At 44.2% G+C, this 20138-nt stretch overlaps 2 protein-coding genes across 3 annotated transcripts in view; one reads left to right on the plus strand and one right to left on the minus strand.

Annotated features, from left to right (window-relative positions):
- Position 1: 1 nt before the first annotated feature.
- Positions 2-16454, plus strand: JMJD4 (jumonji domain containing 4). 2 transcript variants are annotated; one of them, XM_071456378.1, is made up of 8 exons: positions 2-138; positions 1840-2323; positions 4540-4705; positions 5813-5938; positions 7116-7383; positions 13116-13262; positions 14095-14423; positions 14750-16454. In XM_071456378.1, the coding sequence occupies exons 2-7, from the start codon at positions 2065-2067 to the stop codon at positions 14404-14406; spliced, it is 1278 nt and encodes a 425-aa protein (XP_071312479.1). In that variant the 5' UTR covers positions 2-138; positions 1840-2064; the 3' UTR covers positions 14407-14423; positions 14750-16454. The 2 variants fall into 2 exon arrangements, with proteins under 2 accessions (XP_071312479.1, XP_071312478.1); XM_071456377.1 differs by having other exon boundaries at positions 14095-16454.
- ALS2CL (ALS2 C-terminal like) overlaps positions 16401-20138 on the minus strand; it is a 115571-nt gene continuing 111833 nt past the window's right edge. The window contains exons 25-26 of the mRNA XM_071456374.1: positions 18299-18395; positions 16401-18065 (exon numbers count right to left, since the gene is read on the minus strand). Of these exons, the coding sequence (XP_071312475.1) occupies positions 18003-18065; positions 18299-18395 (160 nt within the window). The 3' untranslated portion in view covers positions 16401-18002. The remainder of the gene's footprint in view (positions 18066-18298; positions 18396-20138) is intronic.

A 20138-nucleotide genomic window follows, 5' to 3' on the forward strand; every position in this document is an offset into this window, starting at 1 on the left:
CCGCTGCGCTCCGCTTTTCACCTCCCCCCCGGCCCCCACCCGCCCGACGCAGAGGTTCCGGCGGCACCCGCCATAGCCATTCATTGTCGCTGCCGACGCCGCCATTCGCGCCGCGGGGCTGCCCTAAGGGGAGCGGAGGTGAGTGTGGCTCCCTCGGGGTGCTCGCGGTTCCTGCGGGCAGCTACGGTGCGGGTGGGACGGGAGGGCGGGGCGGGGATGGCGTGTGCGACGCCCTGTGGTGTCCGGGTCCTCCCCCCAACACTGGGGATGGCCGTGGGGGGAATCCCCTCATGGAGGTTCCCTCATCCCGGTGTTCCCATGGAGATCTCTGAGAAGGGAATTCCCTCATGGAGGTTCCCTAATCCCGGTGTTCCCATGGAGATCTCTGAGGAGGGAATTCCCTCATGGATGTCCCTTTAATCCTGGTGTTCCCTTGGAGATCTCTGAGGGAGGAATTCCCACATGGAAATTCTTTATTCCCCCTGTGATATCCCAGTGCTTCCTTGGAGCTCCATGAGGGAGGAATTCCCTCATGCATTTCCCTTAATTCCTATATTCTCTTGGAGATCTCTGAGGAGGGAATTCCCTCATGGATGTTCTTTAATTCTGATATTCCTTTGTCGCTCTGTGAGAGAGGAATTCCCTCATGGAAATCCTTTCATCCCACTGCCATATCCCTTGGAGATCTCTGAGGGAGGAATTCCCACATGGAAATTCTTTATTCCCACTGTGATATCCCAGTGTTTCCTGGACCTCATAGGTATCCCGTAAATCCGATATTCCCTTGGAGATCTCTCAGGGAAAATTTCCTCATGGAGGTTCCTTAATTTCAATATTCCCTTGGAGCTCCATGAGGGGAGAATTCCCTCATGGAAATCATTTTATCCCACTGCCATATCCCAGTGCTCCCTTGGAGCTCTGTGAGGGAGGAATTCCCTCATGGATTTCCATTCATTCCAATATTCTCTTGGAACTCTGTGAAGGAAAATTCTCTCATGGATTTCCCTTAATCCCAGTGTTCCCTTGGAGATTTCTGAGGGAGGAATTCCCACATGGAAATCCTTTATTCCCACTGTGATATCCCAGTATTTCCTTGGAGCTCTGTGAGGGAGGAATTCCCTCATGGATATCCCTTAATTCCTATATTCCCTTGGAGATCTCAGAGGGAGAAATCCCCTCATGGATGTTCCTTCATCCTGGTGTTCCCATGGAGATCTCTGAGGGAAGAATTCCTTCATGGATGTTCCTTAATTTCAATATTCCCTTGGCACTCTGTGAGAGAGGAATTCCCTCATGTGTGTCCCTTAATCCTGATATTTCCTTGGAGCTCTGTGAGGGAACATTCTCTCATGGATTTCCCTTAATCCCTGTGTTCCCTTGGAGATCTCTGAGGGAGGAATTCCCTCATGGATGTCCCATAATTCCGACACTCTCTTGGAGCTCCATAAGGGAAAATTCCTTCATGGAGGTTCCTCAATCCCAATATGTCATTGGAGCTCTGTGAGATGGGAATTCCCTCCTGGAGATCCCTAAATCCCCTTTTCCCTCAGTGTTTCCCAAATCCCATCCCTGCAGCCTCTTTGCTTTATTCTCTCTGTGCTCAGCCTTCCCCTTCCCTCTTTTTTTGGTTTCTTTTCCATTTTCTCCCCTATTTTTATTCTGCAATTGCTCCAAATCCGTGGGAAAAGCTCTGTAGTAAGTGGGAGGTGCCAGATCTGGGAACAAAGGGATGATCCCAGAGCATTCCCAAACATTTCAGGAATTTCTTTCCCTCCACCCCTTCAATTCATTAATTCCTTGGGAATATCCCACTGAAATTTTCTTTTCCTGCTTTTTTAGGACGGAACCAGCTCTGACAAGAGGAAAAAACATCCATAAAAAACATCCATTTCCCAGCTATCCCAAAAACCATGGAAAATCCAAATTATCCCAACACTCATTCCCCCTCAATCTCCCCATGATCTTCCACACTTTTAAAGCCTCAAATCCCATTTTTAGCAGGGATTTTTTTTGGGATTCTTTTTCCAAATTCCTTGGCTCAGCCAGGAATTTTTTCCAGCCTGCATGGACAGAGCAACCTTTGCCTGTTCCACCGCTTTTTTCCGGGATTTTGGGAATTCTTCTCCGGGTGCTCTCCCCGGGGGCCACGTGGATTTTATTGACAAAGCCGATTCCTTCACTTATTCCGATTTTTTCCGGGATTATCTCATTCCCAACCATCCCTGCATTTTCTCGGCCAAGTTCACCGAGGATTGGGGCAGCAGGAAAAACTGGGTGACGTGGGATGGGAAACCCAACTTTGAGCATCTCCTGCAGAAGTTTGGTAAGTCCTGGGATTTTTTCCAAATCCTAAAGAATTCAGTATTTTAGGACTGCATTTTAGTGATAAAAGCACTAAAAAAACCAAAATTCCATGATTTTCCTAAACTAATACAGGGTTGGTTTTTTTTTCCATTTATTCACGCCCAAATTTTATTTTTTATTTATATTGAAATAAATTTTAAATATTGGAGAATTTAATTATTCCAAATCCTAAAGGATTCAGCTTTATAGGATTGAATTTTAGGGATAAAAGCATTTTAAAAACCCTAAATTCCAAGTTTTCATCCTAAATTAATCCATGGATTTTTTTTCCATGGGAAACCCAACTCTGAGCATCTCCTGCAGAAGTTTGGTAAATCCTGGGATTTTTTTCCAAATCCTAAAGGATTCAGCTTTTTAGGATTGAATTTTAGGGATAAAAGCACTAAAAAACCCCAAATTCCAAGCTTTTGTCCAAAATTAATCCATGGATTTTTCCCATTTCTTCACGGTCTGGTTTGCAGATTCCAAGCTGAAATTTATTCCCCCGTTTTCTTTATAATTAATTATTCAAATAAATTCAAAATCTTGGATCATTTAATTATTCCAAATCCTAAAGGATTCAGTCCTAATCAATACCCCCCTCTTAATGGATTTAAGGGGAAAATTCCCTTTAAAATAAAAAGCTGGAAAATTCAGGTCACAGCAAAGAAAAGCCAGGAAAATTTGGGGCACATGGAATAAACAGCAGGAAAATCCAGGTCACTTAAAATAAACAGCTCTGGATTTGGATGGTGTTTCCCTGGAATATTGGGATGGTTCCTTTGGAATATTTGAAGCCCGGAATTCCGTGGGGATGAGCTTGAGGGAGGTGATTTGATGAATCTTCCTCATTCCCAACGAAAATTCCTGGGGGATTTGTAATTCCTGGATTGTGTTCCCTTTGAAGGATGGTTCTGGGATTGGGATGGTTCCTTTGGAATATTTAAAGCCTGGAATTCCACATGGATGAACTTTAGGGAGGTGATTTGATGGGTCCTCCTCATTCCCAGGGGATTTGTAATTCCTGGATGGTGTTCCCCTGGAATGATGGTTCTGGGATTGGGATGGTTCCTCTGGAATATTTGAAGCCTGGAATTCCGCAGGGATGAGATTGAGTTGGAGATGATTTGATGGATCCTCCTCATTCCCGAGGAAAATTCCTGGGGGATTTGTAATTCCTGGATTGTGTTCCCTTTGAAGGATGGTTCTGGGATTGGGATGGTTCCTCTGGAATATTTAAAGGCCAGAATTCTGCAGGAATGAGTTTGAGAGAAGTGATTTGATGGGTCCTCCTCATTCCCAAGGGATTTGTAATTCTTGGATCCTGTTCCCCTGTTATGATGGTTCTGGAACATTGGGATGGGTCCTTTGGAATATTTGAAGCCTGGAATTCCGCAGGGATGAGATTGAGTTGGAGATGATTTGATGGGTCCTCCTCATTCCCGAGGAAAATTCCTGAGGGATTTGTAATTCCTGGATTGTGTTCCCTTTGAAGGATGGTTCTGGGATTGGGATGGTTCCTTTGGAATATTTGAAGCCCAGAATTCCGCAGGGATGAACTTTAGGGAGGTGATTTGATGGGTTCTTCTCATTCCCAAGGGATTTGTAATTTCTGGATCATTTTTCCCTGGAATGATGGTTCTGGAATATTGGGATGGTTCCATTGTAATACTTGAAGCCCAGAATTCCGTAGGGGATGAAATTGAGGGAGGTGATTTGATGGATCCTCCTCATTCCTGAGGAAAATTCCTAAGGGATTTGTAATTCCTGGATTTTGTTAGCTTGGAGTGATGGTTCTGGGATGGTTCCTCTGGAATATTTGAAGGCCAGAATTCCACAGGGATGAACTTCAGGGAGGTGATTTGATGGGTCCTCCTCATTCCCAAGGGATTTGTAATTCCTGGATGGTGTTCCCCTGTTATGATGGTTCTGGGATTGGGATGGTTCCTCTGGAATATTTAAAGCCCGGAATTCCGCAGGGATGAACTTCAGGGAGGTGATTTGATGGGTCCTCCTCATTCCCAAGGGATTTGTAATTCCTGGGTGGTGTTTCCCTGGAATGATGGCTCCATGATTGGGGTGCTTCCTTTGGAATATTTAAAGCCTGGAACTCTGCGGGGCTGAGCTTGAGGTGGAGATGATTTGATGAATCCTCCTCGTTCCTCTGGAGAATTCCTGAGGGATTTGTAATTCCAGGAGAAGCCGTGGTGCCCGTTGCCAACTGCGATGTCAAGGAATACAATTCCAACCCCAAGGAGCAGCTGCCCTTCAAGGAATACGTGGAATATTGGCGGGAATACATCAGGAACGGCTACCGCTCCCCCCGGGGCTGCCTCTACCTCAAGGACTGGCACCTGAGCAGGTCAGGGCTCATTCCCAACACTCCCGCACTGGGAATGTCCCTCTGGAGAAGGGAAGGGTCCATGGAATCCTCAGAGCCTAAAGGGGCTCCAGGAAAGCTGGAGAGGGATTTGGGATGAGCATGGAATGACAGGAGCCAGGGAATGGCGGCTTCCCACTTAATTTGGGAAGGAATTCCTGGTTGGGATGGATTTTTCTGAGAAGCTGCTCCATCCCTGGAAGTGCCCAAAGCCAGCTTGGAGCAGCCTGGGATGGTGGGAAGTGTCCCTGGCATGAAGTTGGAACTGGATGTTCTTTAGGATCCCATCCAACCCTAAAAATTCCATGATTCCATGATTTTCAGTTGTGGAAAATATTCCAGCATTCCCTGAGGGATTCCAAAGTCTTGGCCCCCAGCTCCAAATAGAGCTCTGAATTCCTAAAATCCCCCCTATTCCCTCAGCCTGATTCCCAGCTTTTATTCCAAGCTCAAGATCCTTTTCAACTCAGTTTGGGCAGGAATTCCTGGCTGGGAGGGTGGGGATGGAATTCCCAGAGCGGCTGTGGCTGCCCCTGGATCCCTGGCAGTGCCCAAGGCCGGGCTGGAGCTGCCTGGAACAGTGGGAATTGTCCTTGGCCATGGAATGGGATGATCCTTAAGGTCCCTTCCCAGCCAAACCATTCCATGTTTTCTCCCTATGGAAAAGGGCACTGGAACATCTCCTGCCATCAGACCTGGAGTGGGATTTGAGTTGGGATTATTCCATGGCCATGTTGGATTTAGGATCCTTTAGTATCCATTGGCTTTTCTGGGAGCATTCCCACTCCTTCAAGTTACCTTCCCCCAGCTCTGGAAAAGAACCTTGGGAAGGAATTTTCCCTGTGGGAATGGGGAGGGGCTGGGATGGAATTCCCAGAGAAGCCGTGGCTGCCGCTGAATCCCTGGAAATGCCCAAGACCAGCATGGAACAATCTGGGACAGTGAAAATTTGGGATAAGCTGCTCCTTCAACTCCCTTCCACCCCAAACCCCTGGAATTCCATCCTAAAGGATCCGCCTTGCTCTTCCCACTGCATTTGGGGCATCCTGTTTTCCTGAGCTGCTTTTCCAAGTTGGTTTTGTTTTCCAGAGCTTTTCCAGAGCAGGATGTTTACACCACTCCCGTGTATTTTTCCTCGGATTGGCTCAACGAATATTGGGATGCCGTGGCCGTGGATGATTTTAGGTTCGTCTACATGGGACCCAAGGGATCCTGGTAAGGCTCTCATCCCAAAAAAACTCCTTTTCCAGCTGAATATCCCAGGAAATTATCCCATTATCCATCAGGATAACCAGGCAGGTCTCCTGGTGTCCCAGCTGGCTCTGGATGGGAGGGGAAAAGGAAAACCCCAAACTGGGCCCACCAAAAAAAAAAAAAAAAAAAAAGGGGATCTGGGAGATTAGGGGAGAAATTCCCTTGGGATCAGCCACTTGGGATGTGCAGGGATAACTCCAGTGTTTTCCAGGGGAAAATTCCAGGTGAAAATTCCAGCCCGGTGTTGGTTGTAAAGCTGCATTTTGGGGTGTTTTTATCAGAACTTCCTGCCCTTAAAGGGATTTCTGGGGTAAATTAAGGAGGAGAAGCGCAGAGGATGTAAAACATTCCATTATCCAGCCAGAATTCCATCAGGAATTTTGGGATCAGTATCTATATAAAATGGCCTTTTAATAGCCAAAACTCCATCATCCAACCAAAATTCCATGAGTAGTTTTGGGATTGGTATGGATACAGTGGCTTTTTAATAGCCAAAACTCCATCATCCAACCAAAGTTCCATGAGGAATTTTGGGATCAGGATGGATACAGTGATTTTTTAATAACCAAAACTTCATAATCAAAATGAAATTCCATGAGGAATTTTGGGATCTGTATGGATACAGTGGCCTTTTAATAGTCAAAACTCCATAATCCAACCAAAATTCCATGAGGAATTCTGGAATTGGGATGGATATGGTGGCTTTTTAATATCCAAAACTCCATCATCCAACCAAAATTCCATGAGGAATTTTGGGATCAGTATGGATACAGTGGCCTTTTAATAGCCAAAACTCCATAATCAACTGAAATTCCATGAAGAATTTTGGGATCAGTATGGATACAGTGGCTTTTTAATAACAAAAACTCATAATCCAACCAAAATTCCATGAGGAATTTCAGGATCGGTATCCACATAATGGCCTTTTAATAACCAAAACCCCATAATCCAACTGAAATTCCATAGGGGGAATTTTGGGATCAGTATCCATATATTGGCCTTTTGACTTAGCCAAAGTCCATAATCCAACCGAAATTCCATAAGGGATTTTGGGATCAGCACCTCAGCTTCTTGGCGACTCGGATCCCTGTTGGAATTTTTCCGGGATTGATTGCCGCCCATCCCTGATTTTTCCCAGGACGCCGTTCCACGCCGACATCTTCCGCTCCTACAGCTGGTCAGCCAACGTCTGTGGCAGGAAGAAATGGCTCCTGTATCCCGCAGGACAGGAGGAATTCCTCAAGGATCGCCACGGGAATCTCCCCTTCGACGTGACGGCTCCGGATCTTCGGGATAAGAGGATTTATCCGCGCTACAGCCAGAGCCAGCCCCCTCTGGAAATTCTCCAGGAAGCCGGAGAGATCGTCTTCATCCCCAGCGGGTGGCACCACCAGGTTCATAACCTGGTGAGGGCATGGATCCCGCTGGGAATTGCTCTTGGATCGGGAAATGGGATCCCAAAGGTTTTGTTGGGATGGGTGGAAATTGGGACTTCCAGGGGAAAAGGTTGATCTGTTCTCCTGGGTGATGTTGGGAAGGAATGGTTTGGAATGGTTCTCCCAGAGAAGCTCCATCCCTGGAAGCGTCCAAGGATAGCTTGGATGAGGCTTGGAGCACCCTGTAAGAGTGGGAATGGGATGATCCCTAAGGTCCTTTCCCATCCAAACCATTCCAGGAATTCCATGGCATGGAATTGGGGTGAGGAGGAAGATCCCAGGGAAAACTAAGAGGGAAGGATGAAAATCCTTCCCAGGAAGGAGGGAGGGATTCCAGCTTGGAGCACCCCGGGAATAGTGGGAATGGGATGATCCCTAAGGTCCTTTCCCACCCAAACCATTCCAGGAATTCCGTGGCACAGAACTGGGGTGAGGAGGAAGAGGATCATGGGATAAAGGAAGAGGAAAGGTTGGAAATCCTTCCCAGGAAGGAGGGATTCCAGCTTGGAGCACCATGCACCATGGATAGTGGGAAGTGCCCTTGCCCATGGAATGGGATGATCCTTGAGATCCCTTAGGATGGGATTTTTGGAGTGGCACATTCCATATTATCATCCCTAATAACTTAATTAGTTGCTAATTACTAATTATCTATGGATTATCCAAAATTTTTCCCTCAGGAAGACACCATTTCCATCAACCACAGCGGCTGCATTTTGGGAATTAGGGACATTTTGGGTCGCTCATGAGTAGGATTTTGGAGCAGCACATTCCATATTATCATCCCTAATCACTTAATTAGTAACTAATTACTAATTGTCTGTGGATTATCCAAAATTTTTCCCTCAGGTAGACACCATCTCCATCAATCACAGCTGGGTCAGCGGCTGCATTTTGGGAATTAGGGACATTCTGGTTTGCTCAGGAATAGCATTTTTGGAGTGGCAAATTCCATATTATCATCCCTAATCACTTAATTAGTGACTAATTACTAATTATCCGTTGATTATCCCAAACTTTTCCCTCAGGAAGACACCATCTCCATCAATCACAGCCAGGTCAGCGACTGCACTTTGGGAATTAGGGACATTTTGGGTTTCTAAAGATGGAATCAGGTTTTTGAAGCGGCAAACCCCATATTATCACCCCTAATCACTTAATTAGTGACTAATCACTAATTATCCATGGATTATCCCAAACTTTTCCCTCAGGAAGACACCATCTCCCTCAGTCACAGCCGGGTCAATGGCTGCATTTTGGGCGTTAGGGACATTTTGGGTTGCTCAGGATTTTTGGAGCAGCACATTCCATATTATCATCCCTAATCACTTAATTAGTGACTAATTACTAAATATCTATGGATTATCCCAAATTTTTCCCTCAGGAAAACACCATCTCCATCAACCACAGCTGGGTCAGCAGCCACATTTTGGGAATTAGGGACATTCTGGTTTGCTCAGGAATCAGATTTTTGGTGTGGCAAATTCCATAATATCATTCCTATTAACTTAATTAGTCCCTAATTATCTATGGATTATCCCAAATTTGTCTTTCATGAAGAGACAATTTCCATCAATCACAGCTGGGTCAGTGGGTGCACTTTGGGAATTAGGGACATTTTGGGTTTCTAAAGAAGGAATCAGGTTTTTGAAGCGGCAAACCCCATATTATCACCCCTAATCACTTAATTAGTGACTAATCACTAATTATCCATGGATTATCCCAAACTTTTCCCTCAGGAAGACACCATCTCCATCAGTCACAGCCGGGTCAATGGCTGCATTTTGGGCGTTAGGGACATTTTGGGTTGCTCAGGATTTTTGCAGCAGCACATTCCATATTATCATCCCTAATCACTTAATTAGTGATTTATTACTAATTATCTATGGATTATCCAAAATTTTTCCCTCAGGAAGACACCATCTCCATCAATCACAGCCGGGTCAGCGGCTGCATTTTGGGAATTAGGGACATTGTGGGTTTCTAAAGAAGGAATCAGGTTTTTGGAGTGGCAAACCCCATATTATCATCCCTAATCACTTAATCAGTGACTAATCACTAATTATCCATGGATTATCCCAAACTTTTCCCTCAGGAAGACACCATCTCCATCAGTCACAGCCGGGTCAATGGCTGCATTTTGGGCGTTAGGGACATTTTGGGTTGCTCAGGATTTTTGGAGCAGCACATTCCATATTATCATCCCTAATCACTTAATTAGTGATTTGTTACTAATTATCTATGGATTATCCAAAATTTTTCCTTCAGGAAGACACCATCTCCATCAACCACAACTGGGTCAGCAGCAGTTGGGAAGCAGTTGATTCATTTTGGGAATTAAGGACATTTTGGGTTGCTCAGGATTTTTGGAGCAGCACATTCCATATTATCATCCCTAATCACTTAATTAGTGACTAATTACTAATTGTCTGTGGATTATCCCACATTTTTCCCTCAGGAAGACACCATCTCCATCAACCACAACTGGGTCCGCAGCCGCATTTTGGGAATTAGGGACATTCTGGGTTTCTAAAGAAGGAATCAGGTTTTTGAAGCGGCAAACCCCATATTATCATCCCTAATAACTTAATTAGTGACTAATCACTAATTATCCATGGATTATCCCAAACTTTTCCCTCAGGAAGACACCATCTCCCTCAGTCACAGCCGGGTCAATGGCTGCATTTTGGGCGTTAGGGACATTTTGGGTTGCTCAGGATTTTTGCAGCAGCACATTCCATATTATCATCCCTAATCACTTAATTAGTGACTAATTACTAATTATCTATGGATTATCCAAAACTTTTCCCTCAGGAAGACACCATTTCCATCAACCACAGCTGGGTCAGCGGCCGCATTTTGGGAATTAGGGACATTCTGGGTTTCTAAAGAAGGAATCAGGTTTTTGGAGCAGCACATTCCATATTATCATCCCTAATCACTTAATTTGTGACTAATCACTAATTATCCATGGATTATCCCAAACTTTTCCCTCAGGAAAACACCATCTCCATCAACCACAGCTGGGTCAGCAGCCACATTTTGGGAATTAGGGACATTTTGGGTAGCTCATGAGTAGGATTTTTAGAGCAGCACATTCCATATTATCATCCCTAATAACTTAATTAGTGACTAATTACTAATTGTCTGTGGATTATCCCAAACTTTTCCCTCAGGTAGACACCATCTCCATCAACCACAGCTGGGTCAGCGGCCGCATTTTGGGAATTAGGGACATTTTGGGTTGCTCAGGAATAGGATTTTTGGAGCGGCAAATTCCATATTATCATTCCTAATAACTAAATTAGTCACTAATTATCTATGGATTATCCCAAATTTGTCTTTTCATGAAGAGACAATTTTCCATCAACCACAGCTGGGTCAGCAGCCGCATTTTGGGAATTAGGGATATTTTGGGTTTCTAAAGAAGGAATCAGGTTTTTGGAGCAGCAAGTTCCATATTATCATCCCTAATAACTAATTTATTGACTAATCACTAATTATCTATGGATTATCCCAAACTTTTCCCTCAGGAAGACACCATCTCCATCAACCACAACTGGGTCAGCAGCAGTTGGGAAGCAGTTGATTCATTTTGGGAATTAAGGACATTTTGGGTTGCTCAGGATTTTTGGAGCAGCACATTCCATATTATCATCCCTAATAACTTAATTAGTGACTAATTACTAATTATCCATTGATTATCCCAAATTTTTCCCTCAGGAAGACACCATCTCCATCAATCACAGCCGGGTCAGCGGCTGCATTTTGGGAATTAGGGACATTCTGTTTTGCTCAGGAATAGGATTTTTGGAGCGGCAATTTCCATAATATCATTCCTAATAACTTAATTAGTCACTAATTATCTATGGATTATCTCAAATTTGTCTTTTCATGAAGAGACAATTTCCATCAATCACAGCCGGGTCAGCGGCTGCACTTTGGGAATTAGGGACATTTTGGGTTTCTAAAGAAGGAATCAGGTTTTTGGAGCAGAGCAAATTCTATATTATCATCCCTAATAACTAATTTATTGACTAATCACTAATTATCTATGGATTATCCCACATTTTTCCCTCAGGAAGACACCATCTCCATCAGTCACAACTGGGTCAGCAGCAGTTGGGAAGCAGTTGATTCATTTTGGGAATTAGGGACATTTTGGGTTGCTCAGGATTTTTGGAGCAGCACATTCCATATTATCATCCCTAATCACTTAATTAGTGACTAATTACTAATTGTCTGTGGATTATCCCACATTTTTCCCTCAGGAAGGCACCATCTCCATCAACCACAGCTGGGTCCGCAGCCGCATTTTGGGAATTAGGGACATTCTGGGTTTCTAAAGATGGAATCAGGTTTTTGAAGCGGCAAACCCCATATTATCACCCCTAATCACTTAATTAGTGACTAATCACTAATTATCCATGGATTATCCCAAACTTTTCCCTCAGGAAGACACCATCTCCCTCAGTCACAGCCGGGTCAATGGCTGCATTTTGGGCCTTAGGGACATTTTGGGTTGCTCAGGATTTTTGGAGCAGCACATTCCATATTATCATCCCTAATCACTTAATTAGTGACTAATTACTAATTATCTATGGATTATCCCAAACTTTTGCCTCAGGAAGACACCATCTCCATCAACCACAACTGGGTCAGCGGCTGCATTTTGGGAATTAGGGACATTTTGGGTTTCTAAAGAAGGAATCAGGTTTTTGAAGCGACAAACCCCATATTATCATCCCTAATCACTTAATTAGTGACTAATCACTAATTATCCATGGATTATCCCAAACTTTTCCCTCAGGAGGACACCATCTCCATCAGTCACAGCCGGGTCAATGGCTGCATTTTGGGAATTAGGGACATTTTGGGTTGCTCAGGATTTTTGGAGCAGCACATTCCATATTATCATCCCTAATCACTTAATTAGTGATTTATTACTAATTATCTATGGATTATCCAAAATTTTTCCCTCAGGAAGACACCATCTCCATCAACCACAGCTGGGTCCACAGCCGCATTTTGGGAATTAGGGACATTGTGGGTTTCTAAAGAAGGAATCAGGTTTTTGAAGCAGCAAACCCCATATTATCATCCCTAATAACTTAATTAGTGACTAATCACTAATTATCCATGGATTATCCCAAACTTTTCCCTCAGGAAGACACCATCTCCATCAGTCACAGCTGGGTCAGCGGCTGCATTTTGGGAATTAGGGACATTTTGGGTAGCTCATGAGTAGGATTTTTAGAGCAGCACATTCCATATTATCATCCCTAATAACTTAATTAGTGACTAATTACTAATTGTCTGTGGATTATCCCAAACTTTTCCCTCAGGTAGACACCATCTCCATCAACCACAGCTGGGTCAGCGGCCGCATTTTGGGAATTAGGGACATTGTGGTTTGCTCAGGAATAGGATTTTTGGAGCGGCAAATTCCATATTATCATTCCTAATAACTAAATTAGTCACTAATTATCTATGGATTATCCCAAATTTGTCTTTTCATGAAGAGACAATTTTCCATCAACCACAGCTGGGTCAGCAGCCGCATTTTGGGAATTAGGGACTTTTTGGGTTTCTAAAGAAGGAATCAGGTTTTTGGAGCAGCACATTCCATATTATCATCCCTAATCACTTAATTAGTGACTAATCACTAATTATCCATGGATTATCCCAAACTTTTCCCTCAGGAGGACACCATCTCCATCAACCACAACTGGGTCAACGGGTGCAACGTGGCCGTCATGTGGAGCTTCCTGCAGGACGAGCTGGCGGCCGTCCAGAGGGAGATCAGCCAATGGAAAGATCCCATGGACGACTGGCACCTCCAGTGCCAGGTACTGCCCAGTCCTGGATCATCCGGGGAGCCGGAATTCCGGGATTCCTGGAGTAACTCGCAGCGGAATTTCCATGGGTTTTTCAGGAAGCAGGAGTTGGGGACGGCTTTGTTTTGTTGGGAAATGCTTCCCCATAAAAGTTTGGGAATGTTCCCTGTGAAGGTCTGGGAATTGCTTCTGGTTATTGGCTGTGTCCAGGTTGGAATGTTGGTTGGAAAGATGGAGAACTTCAGGATCAGAGCTGGGAATGTTCACCTGGAAAAGGGAAAATTCCAGGGAGAGACCTCAGAGCCCCTTCCAGAGCCTAAAGAGGTCCCAGAAAAGCTGGAGAGGGATTTGGGATAAGCATGGAATGACAGGAGACTGGGAATGGCTTCCCATTGGGAAAATGGGGATTTAGATGGGATTTTGGGAAGGAATTCCTGGCTGGGATAGAATTCCCCGAGAAGCTGTGGCTGCCCCTGTATCCCTGGAGCTGGGAAAGAATCCAGAGGACCAAACTCCATAATCCAACCAATATTCCATGAGGAAGAGGATGGGTGGGATTCCTTCCAAAATCTTCTGGGTGAACCAAATTCCAAGTTTATATCTGGAAGCTGAAGCTATTCCCTCTCCTTGGGTTGATTTCCTTCCAAAAACGAATGTTTGGGAAAATTCCCACAAATAATACTTGGAAAAAGAACTCGGTGTCTTTGGGTCCAGAAGCAATTCCAATGAAAAAAATTATTAAACATAATTACTTATGATTCCAAAGAATTCCCAACTTCGCCAAATCCGATTTTAGGGATTTTTCCTGCGGCCATTCCCATTCTCACTCCATTTCCCCCTTCAGCTGATCATGAAATCCTGCACGGGCATCGACTACAAGGAATTCTACAACTTCCTCAAAGTCATCGCGGAAAACCGGATTTCCATCCTGGAGAAGGGCCTGGATGAGGAATCCTCGTCCCGGAACGATTCCAGAGCTGCCATCTCCACCCTGGGAATGCTGCACGCCGTCTTCGACCTCAAGAGGACGGTGAAGGTGCTGAGCTCGTTAAGCGCTAACGAGGATTTCCGGAAGCTGGACCTGACTGCCCTGTCCCCTTCCCCGGAGGCGCTGCTCCAGCACCTGGAGTCTGCCATCGACACGGCCCTGCTCTGAATTCCCGCTTTTCCAAGGTCTTTTCCAAAGGGTTTGGGGGAAATGGACTTGGACAAGAGCTTTACTCCCATGGGAAGAGGAAGAATGGAAGGAGGGAGAGCATCTGGGAAGGAGGGAGAACATCCCCAAAGATTCCAAGTGGTTTTCAGGAATTTAGGGAAAAACCACCCCAGCCAAAGGAAAATCCCAAACTTCCTTAGGATTCTGAGCATCACTCAGGGCAAAAATTCCCTATGGATCAAGTGTGGAAGTGGAATGAAGCAAATTCCCTGTGCTTAAGCTCGGCTTTGTTAAAACCCCTCCTCTTCCAGGTGCAGCTCAGCTTTTCCATCCCTTTTTTTAGGGAATTCCAGCTGCTGAATTCCATGGAAGCCTGAGCTGGAGCCATCACCTGGAGTCAGCCATAGGCACGGCCCTGCTCTGAATTCCCGCTTTTCCAGCTTTTTTCCAAAGGGTTTGGAGGAAATGGACTTGGACAAGAGCTTTACTCCCATGGGAAGAGGAAGAACGGAAGGAGGGAGAACATCTGGGAAGGAGGGAGAACATTTGGGAAGGAGGGACAACATCCCCAAAGATTCCGAGTGGTTTGCAGGAATTAAGGAAAAAACCACCCCAGCCAAAGGAAAATCCCAAACTTCCTTAGGATTCTGAGCATCACTCAGGGCAAAAATTCCCTATGGATCAAGTGTGGAAGTGGAATGAAGCAAATTCCCTGTGCTTAAGCTCAGCTTTGTTAAAACCGCTCCTCTTCCAGGTGCAGCTCAGCTTTTCCATCCCTTTTTTAGGGAATTCCAGCTGCTGAATTCCATGGAAGCCTGAGCTGGAGCCATCACCTGGAGTCAGCCATCGACACGGCTCTGCTCTGAATTCCCGCTTTTCCAAGGTGTTTTCCAAAGGGTTTGGGGGAAATGGACTTGGACAAGAGCTTTACTCCGGTGGGAAGAGGAAGAATGGAAGGAGGGAGAACATTTGGGAAGGAGGGAGAACATTTGGGAAGGAGGGAGAACATTCCCAAAGATTCTGAGTGGTTTGGAGGAATTAAGGAAAAAACCACCCCAGCCAAAGGAAAATCCCAAACTTCCTTAGGATTCTGAGCATCACTCAGGGCAAAAATTCCCTGTGGATCATCTGGTGTTGGAATGATGCAAATTCCCCGTGCTTAAGCTCAGCTTTGTTAAAACCGCTCCTCTTCCAGGTGCAGCTCAGCTTTTCCATCCCTTTTTTTAGGGAATTCCAGCTGCTGAATTCCATGGAAGCCTGAGCTGGAGCCAGGATTTGGGAATGTTGATTCCATGTCTTCCAAAGTGGGATTTCCAAAGCTGAGACGCTCAGGATTAAATTTAATTTAATTCAACTCCAAGCAAAACCTGCTTTGACTCAATCCCAATAAAAACCAGGAATGGGAATATGCTCCCAAAATCCCACGCTCTATCCCAAGCCCCAGAATTCCCTCCAGGAAAGATCAGGAAAGTCCTGAGTGGTTTGGAGGAATTGGGGAAAAAAAACGATCCCAGCTGAATGAAAATCCCACATTTTTTAGGATTCTGAGCAGGCACTCAGGGAAAAAATTCCTTGTGGAATTTTTTTGTGGATCCAGCACCTCCTGCACTCTTCCACAGCACAATTCCCACCCAGAATATTCCCAGTGGAACCTCCCCCTCCTGCTTTTCCTTGGAAAAATCCAAAACCTGGAAGCACAAATGGCTGCACACTGTTAACCTTCAGGCCTCGCTTGAATCCTTCCCAAAATCAAAGCCAAGAAAAACTTGGAATTTCCAGAAGTTTTAGGAAGTCAAACTGAAAATCCACCTCGTTTTTCCTTGAATTCCTTGGAATTTTTACCCCCCTGCACTTTGCATGTCCTTTTGCAGTAGGAATTTTGCATTCTTTTTCCTTCATTCTCAAAAATATCAAGGAGCCGTTTTTCCTCAATTTAGGAAATTCCTGGATTCTTGAAGATGACGAAGATTGGAATAAGGAGCACGCAGAGCCTGGAATCTTCAAAATTCCAAAGTTTTATTTAAATAAAAATTCCTGGCAAACTTCCAGTGAGATTCTCTCGTTAATATATTAATTCTTAATTAGTTAATACAGTAATGAATCTGTTATTTATTAAAGGATAAAACCTGGGGAAAATGAGAGGAAAAAAACTGGAGGGTTTTGTTTTCCCAGAGTCACCTGGATAAGGCAATAAAATTCCTTGGAAAAATGAAGAAATTCCTGGGAAAAATGACAAAACTCCCATTTATTTTAAAAAAAAGAAAATCCCATTTATTTGGACTTCCAATTCTTCATTCCCAAAAATATCAAGGATCCACTTTTCCTTCATTTAGAAAATTCCCAAATTCCTGAAAACAAAGAAGATTGGAAGAAGGAGCACATGGATCCTGGAAGTTCTTCAAAATTCCCATAATTTTATTAAAATGAAAATTCCTGGCAATCTTCCCATGGGATTCTCTCATTAATCCAGTAATCCTTGTAATTAATCTGGTTTTTTAATAAATGCTAAAATTTGGGGAAAATGGGAGGAAAAAACCTGGGGGATTTTATTTTCCCAGAGTCACCTGGATAAGGTAAAAAATTCCTGGGAAAAATGAAGAAATCCCAAGGGAAAAATGACAAAAATCCCATTTTTAGAAAGCTTTGGATTTCCAACTCTTCATTTCCAAAAAATATCAAGAAGCACTTTCCTTAATTTAGGAAATCAGGAAAACTCGGGAAAAACAGCTGGAAAAAGCTTGGGGAGTTTTATTTTTCTGGATAAGAAAAAAAAAATCCCAGGAAAAATGACAAAAAAAAGGGATAAAAACTGTCAAAAATAAGATTTTTTAGGGCTATTTTTAAATTATTTTGGGATGCTGGGAAGAGCATCCCAAATACCCATGGGGAATATCCCAAATATTCTTTTTCCAAAGGGAAATTCCAGCTCAGAGCACAAAGCACCTCTGGGGTGGGCAGGGCACAAATCCAGCTGGGATTGGAGTTTTTATTCCAGAATTTCTGGTTGTTTTCCCGGAATTGCCCAAAATCCGGGAGAAATCCGTGGTTTTTTCCAAGCCCTCCAGAATTCCAAGGTATGGGATCAGCCCTGAGGTCTCCCAAGGACAAATAAAAATCTTGGAGCATGGGAAAAGCAGGAAATTTGGGAATAGCAGCTTCCAAATGGAATTGGAAAAGTCCTGAGTTGGGAAAAGTAGGAAAAGGAGTGGCAGGAAAAATCTCCTCTCATTCCAGAAATTTTTAGGAGTTTTGGGATGAGCTCCCCTTCCCAGTCCAAGAAATCCCATTAAAAATTGGGTTTTCCCGAAGAAATTCTTTTTCTGGGAATTCTCCAGTGCAAAAAGACAAACCCCATCCTGAGCAGGGAAAGGAGATTTTTCCCGGGAATTATTTGCAGGAAAAGGGGATAAAACTCAAAAAAAAACCCAAAAAACCTTGGAGATGGAAATTCCAGCCCTTCCAGTGTTTTTGGGATCAGGAAAACCTCGGCTGGGGAGGAATTCTTCCCTTTGAAGGCAGCCAGGGATAAAAATTCCCGCTTTTTCCAGTGGGGTTTGGTCCGGAAAATTCAGGGAAATTCAGATTTTCCCCATGGATCAGGAGCTGTGGGAGTTTTCCTTTGGATGGAGCCGGATCTTCTGGATGTGTTCATAGCACGACTGGGGAGGGAACAGAGCAAAAATCAGGGAAAAATTTGGGAATTCTGGGATCGAATCCAAGCTCCTGCAGGCAGAGAATCCCTGCTGATCCCAAGGAGAATTCCAACAGAATCCAATCTGTCCGGAATTAAGGAATTAGGATTTTTTTCCAGCCCAACAAGGGAATAAAATCCTGAAAATTACATTCCAGAAAAGCTGGAATTTTGCTGGAATTCCTGGAAAAATCCCCATACCTCCAGTGCTGTCAGCAGGAAGTCCAACATTCCTCCCTGGTTGGTCGGATCCATCAAATCCCGGATCAGGTGGATTTCAGCTCCCAGGTGTTGGATCCTAGGGAAAAACAGATCCCAAAATCCAGGAAAAAATCTCAGGGCATGTGGAGGGGCTGGAATTTTAGAGAGGAGGAGGAAAACTCTGGAATTCCAGTGCTGGTGCATCCGGATCTGCTGGAGGGATTTGGGATCTCAGAATTCCAGAATCCCAGAGTCCCAGAACTCCAGAATCACAGAACTCCAGGTTTCCAGAATCATAGAATTCCGGAATCTCAGAATCCCAAAATTCCAGAATCCTGAAATCCCAGAGTCCTGGAACTCCAGATTTCCAGAATCATAGAATCCCAGAGTCAGAGAATCCAAGAATCTCGGAATCCCAGAATCCCAGAACTCCAGAATCCCAGAATCAGAGAATTCCAGAGTCACAGAATCCCAGCATTCCAGAATCCCAGAACTCCAGAATCCCAGCATTCCAGAACTCTGGAGTGTTTGGGGTTGGAAAGCTCCTTCTGGATGATCCATGAGCAGGGACTTCCCATTATCCCAATTTTTTTTCCCAAGCGCTTCCCACCAGGAACACCGAAAGGGATTCAGGAGCCACAACTGGGGATGCTCCATCCCAAGAAAATTCCGGATCCATCCATAGGAAATTCCAATTGCTGGATGGAATTTGGGATTCCTTATCTCCCAACGGAATCCCAGTCCCTGCTGAGGGTGGAAAATTTCTGTAGGAATCCCAGAATTCCAGAGTGTTGGGGGTCGGAAAGGTCCTTACAGATGATCCATGGGCAGGGACCTCCCACTGTCCCAATCTTCTGTGGGATAAGAGATGGACACTCTGGAATTCTGGGATTAAATGAACCTCATTTTCCATTAAAACCCTGGAATATCATCTGGGATAAGGGATGGACACTCTGGAATTCCAGGATAAAAGGAATCACTTTTTCCATTAAAACCCTGGAACGTTGTCTGGGATAAAACATGGACATTCTGGAATTCCAGGATAAAAGGAACCCCATTTCCACTGAATATCCTTTGGGATAAGACACGGACACTCTGGAATTCTGGGATAAAAGGAACCTGATTTTCCATTAAAACCCTTGAATATCCTTTGGGATAAAACACGGACACTATGGAATTCTGGGATAAAATAAATGGAATCTGATTTTCCATGAAATATTGTCTGGGATAAGACAGAAACACTTTGGAATTCTGGGATAAAATCAATCTTATTTCCATGAAATATCCTTTGGGATAAGACATGGACAGTCTGGAATTCTGGTATAAAAGGAATCTGATTTTCCATGAAAACCCTGGAATATCCTTTGGGGTACGGCACAGATACCCTGGAATTCTGGGATAAAAGGAATCTGATTTTCCATGAAATATTGTCTGGGATAAGACACGGGCACTTTGGAATTCTGGGATAGAAGGAATCTGATTTTCCATGAAATATTGTCTGGGATAAGACACGGGCACTTTGGAATTCTGGGATGAAAGGAATCTGATTTTCCATGAAATATTGTCTAGGATAAGACACGGACACTTTGGAATTCTGGGATAAAAGGAATCTGATTTTCCATGAAATGTTGTCTGGGATAAGACACGGGCACTTTGGAATTCTGGGATAAAAGGAATCTGATTTTCCATGAAATATTGTCTGGGATAAGACATGGGCACTTTGGAATTCTGGGATAAAAGGAATCTGATTTTCCATGAAATATTGTCTGGGATAAGACACGGACACTTTGGAATTCTGGGATGAAAGGAATCTGATTTTCCATGAAATATTGTCTGGGAT

Source organism: Agelaius tricolor, unplaced genomic scaffold, assembly GCF_023055355.1.
Source record: "Agelaius tricolor isolate 1412-34295 unplaced genomic scaffold, bAgeTri1.0.p SCAF_58, whole genome shotgun sequence".
In the NCBI taxonomy this organism is placed as follows: domain Eukaryota; kingdom Metazoa; phylum Chordata; class Aves; order Passeriformes; family Icteridae; genus Agelaius; species Agelaius tricolor.